The 15,908-nt window shown below is 42.5% G+C and overlaps 2 protein-coding genes across 2 annotated transcripts in view; one reads left to right on the top strand and one right to left on the bottom strand.

The window, feature by feature from the left end:
- Positions 1–15,908, top strand: part of LOC116958217 (uncharacterized) — a 153,699-nt gene that overhangs the window by 8,032 nt on the left and 129,759 nt on the right. The window lies entirely within an intron of this gene.
- Positions 1–15,908, bottom strand: part of LOC116958219 (uncharacterized) — a 58,217-nt gene that overhangs the window by 19,338 nt on the left and 22,971 nt on the right. The window contains exon 3 of the mRNA XM_032980742.2: positions 629–798. Within this exon, the coding sequence (XP_032836633.1) occupies positions 629–798 (170 nt within the window). The remainder of the gene's footprint in view (positions 1–628; positions 799–15,908) is intronic.

The raw sequence follows: 15,908 nt of genomic DNA, 5'->3' as shown, positions 1-15,908 counted from the left end.
TCATCACCATCATCACCACCACCACCACCATCATCACCATCACCACCATCATCACCACCATCATCACCACCATCATCATCATCACCACCCGGCGTGGGGGTCCCGCCACCCCCACTTAAATTTGTCAAGAAACCAAACTGGGCTCTTCAGTACAACAAAGACAAAGATCCCCCGTGTAGCCTCTAACAGACTGCTGGGGCAAGTGCTGTTGGTAGCGAGTAGCAGCAACTCGCACAAAGACAAAGATCCCCCGTGTAGCCTCTAACAAGCTGTAGGGGCAAGTGCTGTTAGCGAGCAGCTCACACAGACACAGACAAAGATCCCCCGTGTAGCCTCTAACAGGCTGTAGGGGCAAGTGCTGTTAGCTAGCACTTCACATACATACACAGACAAAGATCCCCCGTGTAGCCTCTAACAGGCTGTTGGGGCAAGTGCTGTTAGCGAGTAGCAGCAGCGCCCTATGAAGTCTGCCGGCACTGCGGCACACACAGAGGGGGTGGTGTGGTCAGCAACCACCACCACGCCCGGCCGCCTTTGTCTCTCCCGAGCGGCGTGGTGTCCAAGTCGCAGCATCGCGCGAACCCATTTGAAGAAGTGGCACTGCCAACCCACACACACACACGCTCACCAGACGCTCCCACAGTCGCTCCAGGATCGAGGAGGTGGACGAGGAGGAGGAGGAGGAGGTGGACGAGGACGAGGAGGAGGAGCCGTGCGCGTGACCGCTCTGCGCCGGGCGCGCGCACGGGACGCGCGTGCACGTGCCCGCGTCCACGCGCACGGGAGCGCCGAGGACGTCTGGAGGGGCAGAGACAATTGGCACCAGGGGGAGCCCCGCAGTAAATACAACAGCACTCGTCTCCTGTTGTTGTTGTTGTTGTGTCGCCTAGACTCCACTAGCGGTGTCAGTAGAGCAGAGAATAATAAAGGTTTTTGGGTTAGATCGCGTTTATTTATAAATGTGTCGTAACCCTCCACCACCCGACACGGCCAATCAGCAAAAAAAAGTGTCACGTTGACAAAAGACAAATAATTCACTACTTCAGCCCACCAGTGTGTTGAAGAGTTAATCCACATTTACAGTTTGAGTATCCACATTTACAGTTTAGTACTCAAACTGTAAATGTGGATTAACTCTTCAACACACCGGTGGGCTGAAGTAGTGAATTATTTGTCTTTTGTCAACGTGACACTTTTTTTTTGCTGATTGGCCGTGTCGGGTGGTGGAGGGTTACGACACATTTATAAATAAACGCGATCTAACCCAAAAAAACCTTTATTATGAATAATATTGGTCGCGAAAGCCTAACGTGTTAAACAGAGCAGAGAATAGTGGCACAAAGGTGGCAACGGTGCAAGGCACCACGTGAGTGTTAAATTGTAAGCAACCTTGAATTTTCACGTGATAATAAAAAAAAGTTATATTTAAAAACAACTTTAAAAAAAAACAACAACGTTATAATGAAATGTACCGTACTGGTAACGGCAGAACTCCACGACTCCAGGCAGTGGCCCCGAAGCTTGGCCATAACGTAAGGGGGCCCCGTTGCCAATTGCAGCCAACGTGAGTTGAGCGTGGACAATGAAGACCCAGGCCGAAACATTTACAAAGGAAAAAACCTTGGATTGCGAGTAACTTGGTCTGCGAGTAAATTTCGATTTAAAGCTTTCGTGACTGCAAGGATTCATCTTCTTTGGTTCTTTCGTTAAGGTCACCACGTAGAATGAGAATAAAATAATAAAATAACACGATAAAATTCTCACGACGTTTCGGCCACAACGCAAGCGGCCGTCTTCAGGTGAAAGGTACAGAAAGGTATAGACCAGCGCTGAAGTGGAAGGTCTGTACCTTTCACCTGAAGACGGCCGCTTGCGTTGTGACCGAAACGTCGTGAGAATTTTATTGTGTTATTTTATTATTTTATTCTCATTCTACGTGACCTTACCGAAAGAATCAAATAAGTTGGTATGCGAGTGTTTTGCAAGACGAGCTAAATTTTTAAATAAAATTTAATTTGATAAACGAGCGAGGGTCTTGCAGTACGAGTAGTAGTAGTACGTGTACACGCTTTGTACTGCCAAACGTCACGTGATCACAACTGATGTATACGAGTGCTTTGATATACGAGTGCTTTGGATTACAAAGACGTTTCCAGAACGAATTATGCTCGCGATCCAAGGTTTTACCTGTACAAAAGATTGCTTGAATTTTTTATATATATCATTTTTTTATGATACAATATAGTATTGTCATCAGTGTGACATAAGTATACCGAGTTTGCAGTCGATACCACATTGGGAAGTGTGTTAAAATTGAGTTACAAGATTTGAGGATACTACAACAACAGAGAGAGAGAGAGAGTTGAGGATACAAACAGAGTGAGTTAAATGAAAAGCGTGGTAAATAATAATGAAAAATAATCCACGTGGATGGACTCATCATATGTTTGGCCAAATCGCTTCTGATAAACCAAACCTATATAGCTCAGCTAAAATAAACAACAATTATGCTGTGCGTTTCACACCTGATGATGATTGCTTGTGTTGCAGTCGAAACGTCGTGAGAATTTTATTGTTTTATATTTGTATTGTTTCCCTTCTACGTGACTTTACCGAAAGAACCAAGAATATGAATCCCTGCAGTCACGAAAGCTTTAAATCAAAATAATTATGTTGTGCGTTTCACACCTGATGATGATTGCTTGTGTTGCGGTCGAAACGTCGTGAGAATTTTATTGTTTTATATTTTTATTATTTTATTGTTTCCCTTCTACGTGGCGACTTTACCAAAAAACCATGAATAATAATAATATAGGGGATTCATGTAACTGCATTCACCACAATACTTGCAGTCAAAATGCAAACAAAAAAAACAGCACCCTGATAATATATGATGATGCATTATCCTTGAAACTGATTGGTCCACACCAGAGACGGCTTTCTTTAGAGCCTCGTCTCAATTGGTGCTAGACCAGATGACGTCAAAAGGCGTCACCCAGCTCAAAGACAATGCCACTATCAAAGTAATGAGGGCTCGGGGTAAAGGATCTACGTCATTGGACCTCCTTTGCCAGTACAAAAATATAATAATAGGGGTTTTTCCCCTTTTTTCCAGCAACAAAACTGAAACCTTTTTTTAACGAGGATTTATGTGACTGCGTTCACCGCAATGCTCGTGGTCAGAATGCAAACAAAAAAAACAGCACTCTGATAATATATGATGATGCATTGTCGTTGAAACTGCATTATTATAGTGGTATAATTTCGACTGAAAACTTTCGTGGCTGCGGGAATTCATTTTGTTGGTTCTTTCGGTAAAGTCGCGTAGATGGAAAACAAAAAACTAAAAAGAATACAAATAATAAATTAAAATTAAACATTTCGATTTAAAGCTTTCGTGACTGCAATGATTCATCTTCTTTGGTTCTTTCGGTAAAGTCACGTAGAATGAGAATAAAATAATAAAATAACACAATAATATTCTCACGACGTTTCGGACCGCATCCGTGAACATAAAGCAGACTTGAAACACGGTAGGACGAACTCCTCTGCCGTGGCAGATCACTGTTATAATTCAGTGGGCTCACATGACATTGACTTCTCCAAGACGGAGGTTCTTTGCAAACCAACCGGCTACCATGAGAGATTCGTTCATGAGGCCATTCACATATACAAGCACAGAGACAATTTCAACCGAGAAGATGGATTCTGGCTTAGTAACCACTGGAAAGATGTTTTAAATCATTTCTGTTCTTAATTAATTGTATTTTTACGATGACCTTCAGACCGCAGCTCTTTCGCCAGCATTGACTCTTAATACCTCTCACACCACGGTTAATGGTATGGTTTACAACATGGAGTATAATAGCGCCTCGCAGCTGTCTCTCTCCCCCTCCTCTGTTCCGACCATGGACGAACTCGTCCGTCTGAACGGGGCCCGTAGCTATCCGTGGTGCTAAAGTTGAGGGTAAGAATCCACCCATTTTTTCGCCATATAGCATTGTGATATATAACGACTTATTGTTGGTAGCTTAGCTGATTGGAGAATATAGAGTTTATTGATAACATTAAGGTAATTTATATTTTAGTTTTTTATTGGTTCACTATATAGTACTGTGAATAGCTCAGATGTGTAGGCCTTGACTTCAACATAGTCATTTCTGTGACCAGTCACTAGCTAATCACTCAGTTATTTCAATGCTAAATTCGCCTAGTTATTTCAATGCTAAATTCTCCTGTTTGATTTGTACTAAGTGCCTCGGTGAATGTGTATGCTCTGACTTTAACGTAGCTATTTCTGTGAGCAGTTACAAGCTAATCACTCAGCTATTTCAATGCTAAATTCTATGCTAATTCCATTGTCAAGGGGTGCCTTTGCGGATGTGTATGCTTTAACTTAGCTATTTCAATGCTAAATTCTATGCTAATTCCATTATCAAGGGGTGCCTCTGCGGATGTGTATGCTTTAACTTTTAACATAACTATTTCTGTGACCAGTCACAAGCTAATCATTCAGCCATTTCAATGCTAAATTATATGCTAATTCCTTTGTCAAGGTGCTTTGTTTCCTCTCACACAGCTTAAAGGCCGTGATCTGAACGTGGCTCTTTCACTCCAGCGCTGTCCTACCAGACAGTCTCGTCCCTTCACCTGATGAAGGCCGCTTGTGTTGTGGCCGAAACGTCGTGAGAATATTATTGTGTTATTTTATTTTATCAATTTATTATTTTATTATCATTCTACGTGACTTTACCGAAAGAACCAAAGAAGATGAATCCTTGCAGTCACGAAAGCTTTAAATTGTTATTCTATTTCCGGAAAGGTTAACACCTATTTAAATATCCTTAGTTCTTTCGGTAAAGTCACGTTGAAGGGAAACAATAAAATAATAAAAAAATATATAAAACAATAAAAATTCTCACGACGTTTCGACCATAACACAAACGGTCGTGAGAATTTTTATTTGTTTTATATATATTTTATTATTTTATTGTTTCCCTTCAACGTGACTTTACCGAAAGAACTAAGAATATGAATTACTGCAGTCACGAAAGCTTTCAATCAAAACCTATTTTAAATGTTGATTTAAAGCTTTCGTGACTGCAGTGATTCACATTCTTGGTTCTTTCGGTAAAGTCACCACCACGTAGAAGGGAAACAATAAAATAATACAAAATATTTAAAAAAACAATACAATTCTCACGACGTTTCGACTGCAACACAAGCAATCATCATCAGGTGTGAAACCCACAGCAAGAAAATTGGCTGTGGTTTTCACAGCAAGAATATTTGCTGTGGGTTTCACACCTGATGATGATTGCTTCTTGTGTTGCAGTCGAAACGTCGTGAGAATTTTATTGTTTTTTATATTTTTATTTATTTTATTGTTTCCCTTCTACGTGGTGACTTTACCAAAAGAACCCAGAATATGGTGAAACGTCGTGAGAATTTCATTGTTTTACATATTTTTATTTATTGTATTGTTTCCCTTCTACGTGGTGACTTTACCGAAAGAACCAAGAATATGGTGACACCTACTCTGATATTTTGATTCTGGCAAGGGAGCTCCCATTATGTAGCTGCTCACCCCGAGCCCTCAATGCTTCTGCGAGTGGCATTGTCCTGGTGCTGTCTTCGCCTTTCGGCGTTGTCTGCGGTGTGGACCAATCAGTTTCAACGACAATCCATCATCGTCGTCATCATCATCTTCTACTACTACTACTAGTGAGCCTGTTTCTGTTTGCGTGTTCGCCACAAGTAAATGTTGTTAATGCAGTTACAGGATCCCTTGCAAAAAAAACGTTTTCCGTTCGGTTGTTTGAACATCTTAACACACACCACGCCCGTTTTATCATGGCCAGAAAGGGTATTACAATAATTACAATATTCTCACGATTCTGGCGTGGGAGGTCCCACACGATTGGCTTCACTTCATCCCAACCCGTGGTCGCTCTGCACCCTGTTGTTGGGCCACCGGTAAAGCATCTGGCGAGGCCGTGACCCTCCACGTACAAGGGGTTTGGGAACCTTTTTTTCTGACATGGGCCATTTGGATCCTTGCAGTCACGAAAGCTTCGAAATCTAGAACAGGTTTTACATCGGCAAAATGCGGGTTTAATCCCATTAAAAACCCAATAACCCCGATCTGTCGGGCAAAAACAAAAAAAAATTGGGGGGTTTTTTCCCCACCCCCTTGGGCCCGCGGGCCGGACGTTTTTCCCACCCCTTGCTACGACCTAAAAGCGTTCGTGACTGCAGGAATTTAGAATAATTTGGTCTTGCGGTAAAGCCACCAACGACCACGGTAATATATCTCGATTGCTACTGGGCCTACTCGAGCCACTGCTGGTGATGGAGGCCGCACAAAGATGGCCCGCGTAGCCGAGTGACGATGTTTTACACGTCGCACCAGGTACTCGTTTGAGGCTGAGCCGACCTAGGGGAGGCCCGGGACCGGTTCAGATAATCGTCACTGGTGGTGGTGTTGGCCGTGAGCGGGAATCGAACCCGGGTCGCCGGGTTCGAAGCGCAGCGTAGCGCTAACCGCTACACTACCACGTACACACAGACACATACCTACACACGTACACACACACACGTACACACACACACGTACGCACACACACGTGTGCACACACACGTGTACACACACACACGTGTACACACACGTGTACACACACACATGTGTATACACACCTGTACACACACACGTGTACACACACGTGTACACACACGCGTACACACACACACGTGTATACACACGTGTACACACACACACGTGTACACACACGTGTATACACACACGTGTATACACACACACGTGTACACACACACACGTGTACACACACACACACACGTGTATACACACATGTACACACACACACGTGTACACACACGTGTATACACACACGTGTACACACACGTGTACACACACGTGTACACACACACACATTGTTGTTGCGTAACTCTCATTGTTATCAAGGTCTGGGACGTTGCGTTCAGAGCGCTTCGTGAAGGTCTCGCTTTAGAATTGTACTTGTGAAGGGACGCGCCGGTCATTGAACACATTGAATGTATTTAATACGATGAATACATTGAATGTATTGAATACAATGATTACATTGAATGTATTGAATGTTTTGAATACAATGAATACATTGAGCACATTGAATGTTTTGAATACAATGAATACATTGAACACATTGAATGTATTGAATACAATGAATACATTGAATACATTGAATGTATTGAATACAATGAATACATTGAGCACATTGAATGTATTTAATACAATGAATACATTGTGCACATTGAATGTATTGAATACAATGAATACATTGAGCACATTGAATGTATTTAATACAATGAATACATTGAGCACATTGAATGTATTTAATACAATGAATACATTGAGCACATTGAATGTATTGAATACAATGAATACATTGAGCACATTGAATGTTTTGAATACAATGAATACATTGAGCACATTGAATGTATTGAATACAATGAATACATTGAGCACATTGAATGTATTTAATACAATGAATACATTGTGCACATTGAATGTATTGAATACAATGAATACATTGAGCACATTGAATGTATTTAATACAATGAATACATTGAGCACATTGAATGTATTTAATACAATGAATACATTGAGCACATTGAATGTATTGAATACAATGAATACATTGAGCACATTGAATGTATTGAATACAATGAATACATTGAGCACATTGAATGTTTTGAATACAATGAATACATTGAGCACATTGAATGTATTGAATACAATGAATACATTGAGCACATTGAATGTATTGAATACAATGAATACATTGAGCACATTGAATGTATTGAATACAATGAATACATTGAGCACATTGAATGTATTGAATACAATGAATACATTGAACACATTGAATGTATTGAATACAATGAATACATTGAACACATTGAATGTATTGAATACAATGAATACATTGAGCACATTGAATGTATTGAATACAATGAATACGTTGAACACATTGAATGTAATGAATACATTGAACACATTGAATGTATTGAATACAATGAATACATTGCGCACATTGAATGTTTTGAATACAATGAATACATTGAGCACATTGAATGTATTGAATACAATGAATACATTGAGCACATTGAATGTATTTAATACAATGAATACATTGAGCACATTGAATGTATTTAATACAATGAATACATTGAGCACATTGAATGTATTGAATACAATGAATACATTGAGCACATTGAATGTTTTGAATACAATGAATACATTGAGCACATTGAATGTATTGAATACAATGAATACATTGAACACATTGAATGTATTGAATACAATGAATACATTGAACACATTGAATGTATTTAATACAATGAATACATTGAACACATTGAATGTATTTAATACAATGAATACATTGAACACATTGAATGTATTTAATACAATGAATACATTGAGCACATTGAATGTATTGAATACAATGAATACATTGAGCACATTGAATGTATTAAATACAATGAATACATTGAGCACATTGAATGTATTGAATACAATGAATACATTGAACACATTGAATCTATTGAATACAATGAATACATTGAGCACATTGAATGTATTGAATACAATGAATACATTGAGCACATTGAATGTATTGAATACAATGAATACATTGAGCACATTTAATGTATTGAATACAATGAATACATTGAACACATTGAATGTATTGAATACAATGAATACATTGAACACATTGAATGTATTGAATACAATGAATATATTGAACACATTAAATACACTAAATACAATGAATAAATTGAATACACTGAATACACTAAACACACTGTGTACACTAAACAGTGTACACTAAACACACTAAATACACTGTGTACACTAAGCACACTGTGTACACTAAACACACTGTGTACACTAAACACACTGTGTACACTAGACACACTGTGTACACTAAACACACTAAATACACTGTGTACACTAAACACACTGTGTACACGAGACACGCTGTGTACACTAAACTGAGTAAACTAAACTGAGTACACTTGACACACTGTGTACACTTGACACACTGTGTACACTAGACACACTGTGTACACTAAACACACTGTGTACACTAAACTGTGTACCCTAACACACTGTGTACACTAAACACAGTGTACACTAAACACAGTGTGTACACTAGACACACTGTGTACACTAAACTGTGTACCCTAACACACTGTGTACACTAAACACAGTGTACACTAAACACAGTGTGTACACTAAACACACTGTGTACACTAAACACACTGTGTACACTAAACTGTGTACACTAAACTGTGTACACTAAACACACTGTGTACACTAAACACACTGTTGTACACTAAACACACTGTGTACACTAAACTGTGTACACTAGACACACTGTGTACACTAACACACTGTGTACACTAAACACACTGTGTACACTAAACACACTATGTACACTAAACTGTGTACACTAAACACACTGTGTACACTAAACAGTGTACACTAAACACACTGTGGACACTAAACACACTATGTACACTAGACACACTGTGTACACTAAACTGTGCACACTAGACACACTGTGTACACTAGACACACTGTGTACACTAAACTGTGTACACTAAACTGTGTACACTAAACTGTGTACACTAAACTGTGTACACTAAACTGTGTACACTAAACACACTGTGTACACTAGACACACTGTGTACACTAAACTGTGTACACTAAACACAGTGTGTACACTAAACATACTGTGTACACTAGACACACTGTGTACACTAGACACACTGTGTACACTAAACACACTGTGTACACTAAACTGTGTACACTAAACACACAGTGTACACTAAACACAGTGTGTACACTAACACACTGTGTACACTAAACTGTGTACAGTAAACACACTGTGTACACTAAACACAGTGTGTACACTAAACTGTGTACACTAAACACACTGTGTACACTAAACTGTGTACACTAAACTGTGTACACTAAACACACTGTGTACACTAAACACACTGTTTACACTAAGCACACTGTGTACACTAAACTGTGTACACTAAACACACTGTGTACACTAAACACACTGTGTACACTAAACTGTGTACAATAAACTGTGTACACTAGACTCTGTACACTAGAAAAACTGTGTACACTAACACACTGTGTACACTAAACACACTGTGTACACTAAACACACTGTGTACACTAAACAGTGTACACTAAACACATAGTGTACACTAAACACAGTGTACACTAAACAAACTGTGTTCACTAAACTGTGTACACTAAACTGTGTACACTAAACTGTGTACACTAAACACATAGTGTACACTAAACACACTGTGTACACTAAACAAACTGTGTACACTAAACTGTGTACACTAAACTGTGTACACTAAACACACTGTGTACACTAAACACACTGTGTACACTAAACAGTGTACACTAAACACACTGTGTACACTAAACTGTTTACACTAAACACAGTGTGTACACTAAACACACTGTGTACACTAAACATACTGTGTACACTAACACACTGTGTACACTAGACACACTGTGTACACTAAACACAGTGTGTACACTAAACACAGTGTGTACACTAAACACACTGTGTACACTAAACACATTGTGTACACTAAACACAGTGTGTACACTAAACACAGTGTGTACACTAAACACAGTGTGTACACTAAACAGTGTACACTAAACACAGTGTGTACACTAAACACAGTGTGTACACTAAACAGTGTACACTAAACACAATGTGTACACTAAACAGTGTACACTAAACACACTGCGTACACTAAACACACTGTGTACACTAAAAACAGTGTGTACACTAAACTGTGTACACTAAACTGTGTACACTAGACACACTGTGTACACTAAACTGGGTACACTAAACTGTGTACACTAAACACTATGTGTACACTAGACACACCGTGTACACCAGGGGTCGGGAACCTATGGCTCGCGAGCCAGATGTGGCTCTTTTGATGATTGCATATGGCTCGCAGATAAAACAAAATATTCTCACTTGTTTTAATCCATCCATCGATTTTTCACTGCGCATGTCCTGTTCAGGGCTGCAGGAGCAATTGTCCATTATTTTAATTGGATGATACTGGCCTACGTTTGCCGTTGCTGGGTAAAACAGGTAAACGCCCCCTTTTGAATCAGTCTGAGACTGCGTCTGCTCGGTCATTAGCTCAAAGCTAACCCTTCGACGAAGAAGATGGCGAAAAGAAAAAAAGACGACGAGTATCGTACATTTCAGGACGAATGGACCGAAGAATTCGCCTTTGTGGAGAGAGCGGGTTCTGCGGTGTGTCTAATTTGCAATGGCAAAATTACATCGTTGAAACGGTCGAATGTAAAGCGGCACTTCGACACGCGCCACGCTACCTTTGCATCAAAATACCCTGCGGGAGACAGCAGAAAGAAAGCGTGCCAAGAGCTTCTGAGCAGGGTGCAAGCTAGCCAGCAGCAACTCCGCGTATGGACCCGGCAAGGTGACTATAATTCGGCTAGCTTTGCTGGTTCTTTAGCAATAGTGAGGAACGGAAAACCATTCACAGATGGCGAGTATGCTAAAACGTTCATGCTGGATGTAGCCAATGAACTTTTTGATGATCTTCCGAACAAAGACAAGATAATCAAACGGATACAAGACATGCCTCTGTCGGCAAGAACTGTTCATGATCGTACCATCCTGATGGCAAACAAAGTGGAGGAAACGCAAGTGAAGGACATAAATGCAGCGCCGTTCTTTTCTCTGGCTTTGGATGAGTCAACAGACGTGAGCCATTTGTCGCAGTTCAGCGTGATTGCAAGATATGCTGTTGGTGACACACTGCGCGAAGAAAGTCTTGCTGTTCTGCCATTAAAAGGGTCCACAAGAGGTGAGGATTTATTCAAGTCTTTCATGGAGTTTGCTCAAGAAAAAAGTCTACCTATGGATAAACTTCTCTCAGTGTGTACTGATGGTGCTCCGTGTATGGTGGGGAAAAACAAAGGATTTGTGGCGCTTCTCCGTGAACATGAAAATAGACCCATCCTAAGTTTCCATTGCATTATACACCAGGAGGCACTTTGTGCTCAGATGTGTGACAGGCAGTTTGGCGAAGTGATGTCGCTGGTCATTCGTGTGATCAACTTTATTGTTGCCCGAGCCTTAAATGATCGCCAGTTTAAAACACTGCTGGATGAAGTTGTAAATAACTATCCTGGTCTGCTTTTGCACAGCAATGTGCGTTGGTTGTCAAGAGGGAAGGTGCTTAGCCGTTTTGCGGCTTGCCTGAACGAAATCCGGACTTTCCTTGAAATGAAAGGCGTCGGGCATCCTGAGCTAGCCGACACCGAGTGGCTCCTCAAGTTTTACTATCTCGTAGATCTGACTGAACATCTGAACCAGCTCAACGTGAAAATGCAAGGCATTGGAAATACAGTGTTATCCCTTCAACAAGCTGTATTTGCTTTTGAAAACAAGCTGGAGCTTTTCATCACGGATCTTGAAACAGGTCGTTTACTACATTTTGAAAAACTGAGCCAATTTAAAGATGCATGCACAGCAAGTGAGCCCATTCAAAACCTTGATCTCCACCAGCTAGCTGGCTGCACATCCAGTCTTCTACAGTCCTTCAAAGCACGCTTTGGAGAATTTCGTGAGCACACTCGTCTTTTTAAGTTCATCACCCATCCAAACGAGTGTTCACTGAACACAGCCGACCTGAATTACATCCCTGGTGTCTCCGTCAGAGATTTTGAAGCAGAAGTGGCTGACCTGAAGGCCTCAGACATGTGGGTGAATAAGTTCAAGTCACTGAATGAAGATTTGGAAAGAATCACACGACAGAAAGCGGAGTTGGCGAGCAAGCACATGTGGACAGAAATGAAAAAACTCCAACCCGAAGACCAGCTGATTCTCAAAACTTGGAACGCGCTTCCTGTCACATACCACACACTGCAGCGTGTGAGTATTGCTGTATTGACCATGTTTGGATCTACGTATGCATGTGAGCAGTCATTCTCACATCTTAAAAACATCAAGTCCAACCTACGATCACGTTTAACGGATGAAAGCCTCAACGCTTGCATGAAGCTTAACCTCACCAAGTACCAACCCGACTACAAAGACATCAGCAAATCCATGCAGCACCAGAAGTCGCATTAATGGTGAGTGTTATAACAACATTATTTAAAAGAATACATTCAGAGGCTTATTATACTGACATTTAGTTGAATTCACTTTTAAAATATATTATATGGCTCTCACTGAAATAAATTTCCAAATTTTTTGCTTTCATGGCTCTCTTAGTCAAAAAGGTTCCCGACCCCTGGTGTACACTAAACACAGTGTGTACACTAAATCGTTAACACTGTGGGGCGCTGTGGAGCCACAGAGCTGGGGCCACGCTCACCACCACCACCACAACAACCACTGTGGGTATCTGTGTGATGAGTCTGTGGGTATCTGTGTGATGAGTCGGTGGGTCTTTGTGGTGAGTCTGTGGGTCTCCTGTGTGGTGAGTCTGTGGGTTTCTGTGTGATGAGTCTGTGGGTCTCTGTGTGGTGAGTCTGTGGGTCTCTGTGTGATGAGTCTATGGGTCTCTGTGGTGAGTCTATGGGTCTCTGTGTGGTGAGTCTTTGGGTCTCTGTGTGATGAGTCTATGGGTCTCTGTGGTGAGTCTATGGGTCTCTGTGGTGAGTCTATGGGTCTCTGTGTGGTGAGTCTTTGGGTCTCTGTGTGATGAGTCTATGGGTCTCTGTGGTGAGTCTATGGGTCTCTGTGTGATGAGTCTGTGGGTCTCTGTGTGGTGAGTCTGTGGGTCTCTGTGTGATGAGTCTATGGGTCTCTCTGTGTGGTGAGTCTGTGGGTCTCTGTGTGGTGAGTCTGTGGGTCTCTGTGTGATGAGTCTGTGGGTCTCTGTGGTGAGTCTGTGGGTCTCTGTGGTGAGTCTGTGGGTCTCTGTGTGATGAGTCTGTGGGTATCTGTGTGATGAGTCTGTGGGTCTCTGTGGTGAGTCTGTGGGTCTCTGTGGTGAGTCTGTGGGTCTCTGTGTGATGAGTCTGTGGGTATCTGTGTGATGAGTCTGTGGGTCTCTGTGGTGAGTCTGTGGGTCTCTGTGGTGAGTCTGTGGGTCTCTGTGTGATGAGTCTGTGGGTATCTGTGTGATGAGTCTGTGGGTCTCTGTGGTGAGTCTGTGGGTCTCTGTGTGATGAGTCTGTGGGTCTCTGTGTGATGAGTCGGTGGGTCTCTGTGTGGTGAGTCTGTGGGTCTCTGTGTGATGAGTCTGTGGGTCTCTGTGGTGAGTCTGTGGGTCTCTGTGTGGTGAGTCTGTGGGTCTCTGTGTGATGAGTCTGTGGGTCTCTGTGGTGAGTCTGTGGGTCTCTGTGTGATGAGTCTGTGGGTCTCTGTGGTGAGTCTGTGGGTCTCTGTGTGATGAGTCTGTGGGTCTCTGTGGTGAGTCTGTGGGTCTCTGTGTGATGAGTCTGTGGGTCTCTGTGGTGAGTCTGTCGGTCTCTGTGTGATGAGTCTATAGGTCTCTGTGTGGTGAGTCTGTGGGTCTCTCTGTGTGGTGAGTCTGTAGGTCTCTGTGTGGTGAGTCGGTGGGTCTCTCTGTGTGGTGAGTTTCTGGGTCTCTGTGTGGTGAGTCTGTGGGTCTCTGTGTGTGAGTCTGTGGGTCTCTGTGTGGTGAGTCTGTATTTCTCTGTGTGGTGCGTCTGTGGGTGTCTCTGTGTGGTGAGTCTGTGGGTCTCTGTGTGGTGAGTCTGTGGGTTTCTTTGTGATGAGTCTGTGGGTCTCTGTGTGATGAGTCTATAGATCTCTGTGTGGTGAGTCTGTGGGTCTCTGTGTGATGAGTCTGTGGGTCTCTGTGGTGAGTCTGTGGGTCTCTGTGTGATGAGTCTGTGGGTCTCTGTGGTGAGTCTATGGGTCTCTGTGGTGAGTCTATGGGTCTCTGTGTGATGAGTCTGTGGGTCTCTGTGTGGTGAGTCTGTGGGTCTCTGTGTGATGAGTCTATGGGTCTCTCTGTGTGGTGAGTCTGTGGGTCTCTGTGTGGTGAGTCTGTGGGTCTCTGTGTGATGAGTCTATGGGTCTCTCTGTGTGGTGAGTCTGTGGGTTTCTGTGTGATGAGTCGGTGGGTCTCTGTGTGGTAAGTCTGTGGGGCTCTCTGTGTGGTGAGTCTGTGGGTTTCTGTGTGATGAGTCTGTGGGTCTCTGTGTGATGAGTCGGTGGGTCTCTGTGTGGTAAGTCCGTGGGTCTCCTGTGTGATGAGTCTGTGGGTCTCTGTGTGGTGAGTCTGTGGGTCTCTGTGTGGTGAGTCTGTGGGTCTCTGTGTGATGAGTCTATGGGTCTCTGTGGTGAGTCTGTGGGTCTATGTGTGATGAGTCTATGGGTCTCTGTGTGATGAGTCTGTGGGTCTCTCTGTATGGTGAGTCTGTGGGTTTCTGTGTGATGAGTCGGTGGGTCTCTGTGTGGTAAGTCTGTGGGTCTCTGTGTGGTGAGTCTGTGGGTCTCCTGTGTGGTGAGTCTGTGGGACACCTGTGTGGTGAGTCTGTGGGTCTCTGTGTGGTAAGTCTGTGGGTTTCTGTGTGGTAAGTCTGTGGGTCTCCTGTGTGGTAAGTCTGTGGGTTTCTGTGTGGTGAGTCTGTGGGTCTCCTGTGTGGTGAGTCTGTGGGACTCCTGTGTGGTGAGTCTGTGGGTTTCTGTGTGGTGAGTCTGTGGGTCTCCTGTGTGGTGAGTCTGTGGGACTCCTGTGTGGTGAGTCTGTGGGTTTCTGTGTGGTAAGTCTGTGGGTCTCCTGTGTGGTGAGTCTGTGGGTCTCTCTGTGTGGTGAGTCTGTGGGTTTCT

Source organism: Petromyzon marinus, chromosome 74 (assembly GCF_048934315.1).
Source record: "Petromyzon marinus isolate PM22_M1 ecotype Great Lakes invasive population chromosome 74, UKy_Petmar_22M1.pri1.0, whole genome shotgun sequence".
Classification (NCBI taxonomy): Eukaryota; Metazoa; Chordata; class Hyperoartia; order Petromyzontiformes; family Petromyzontidae; genus Petromyzon; species Petromyzon marinus.
The sequence above is the reverse complement of the archived record's forward strand: the minus strand, read 5'-3'. Positions and strand labels throughout refer to the sequence as shown.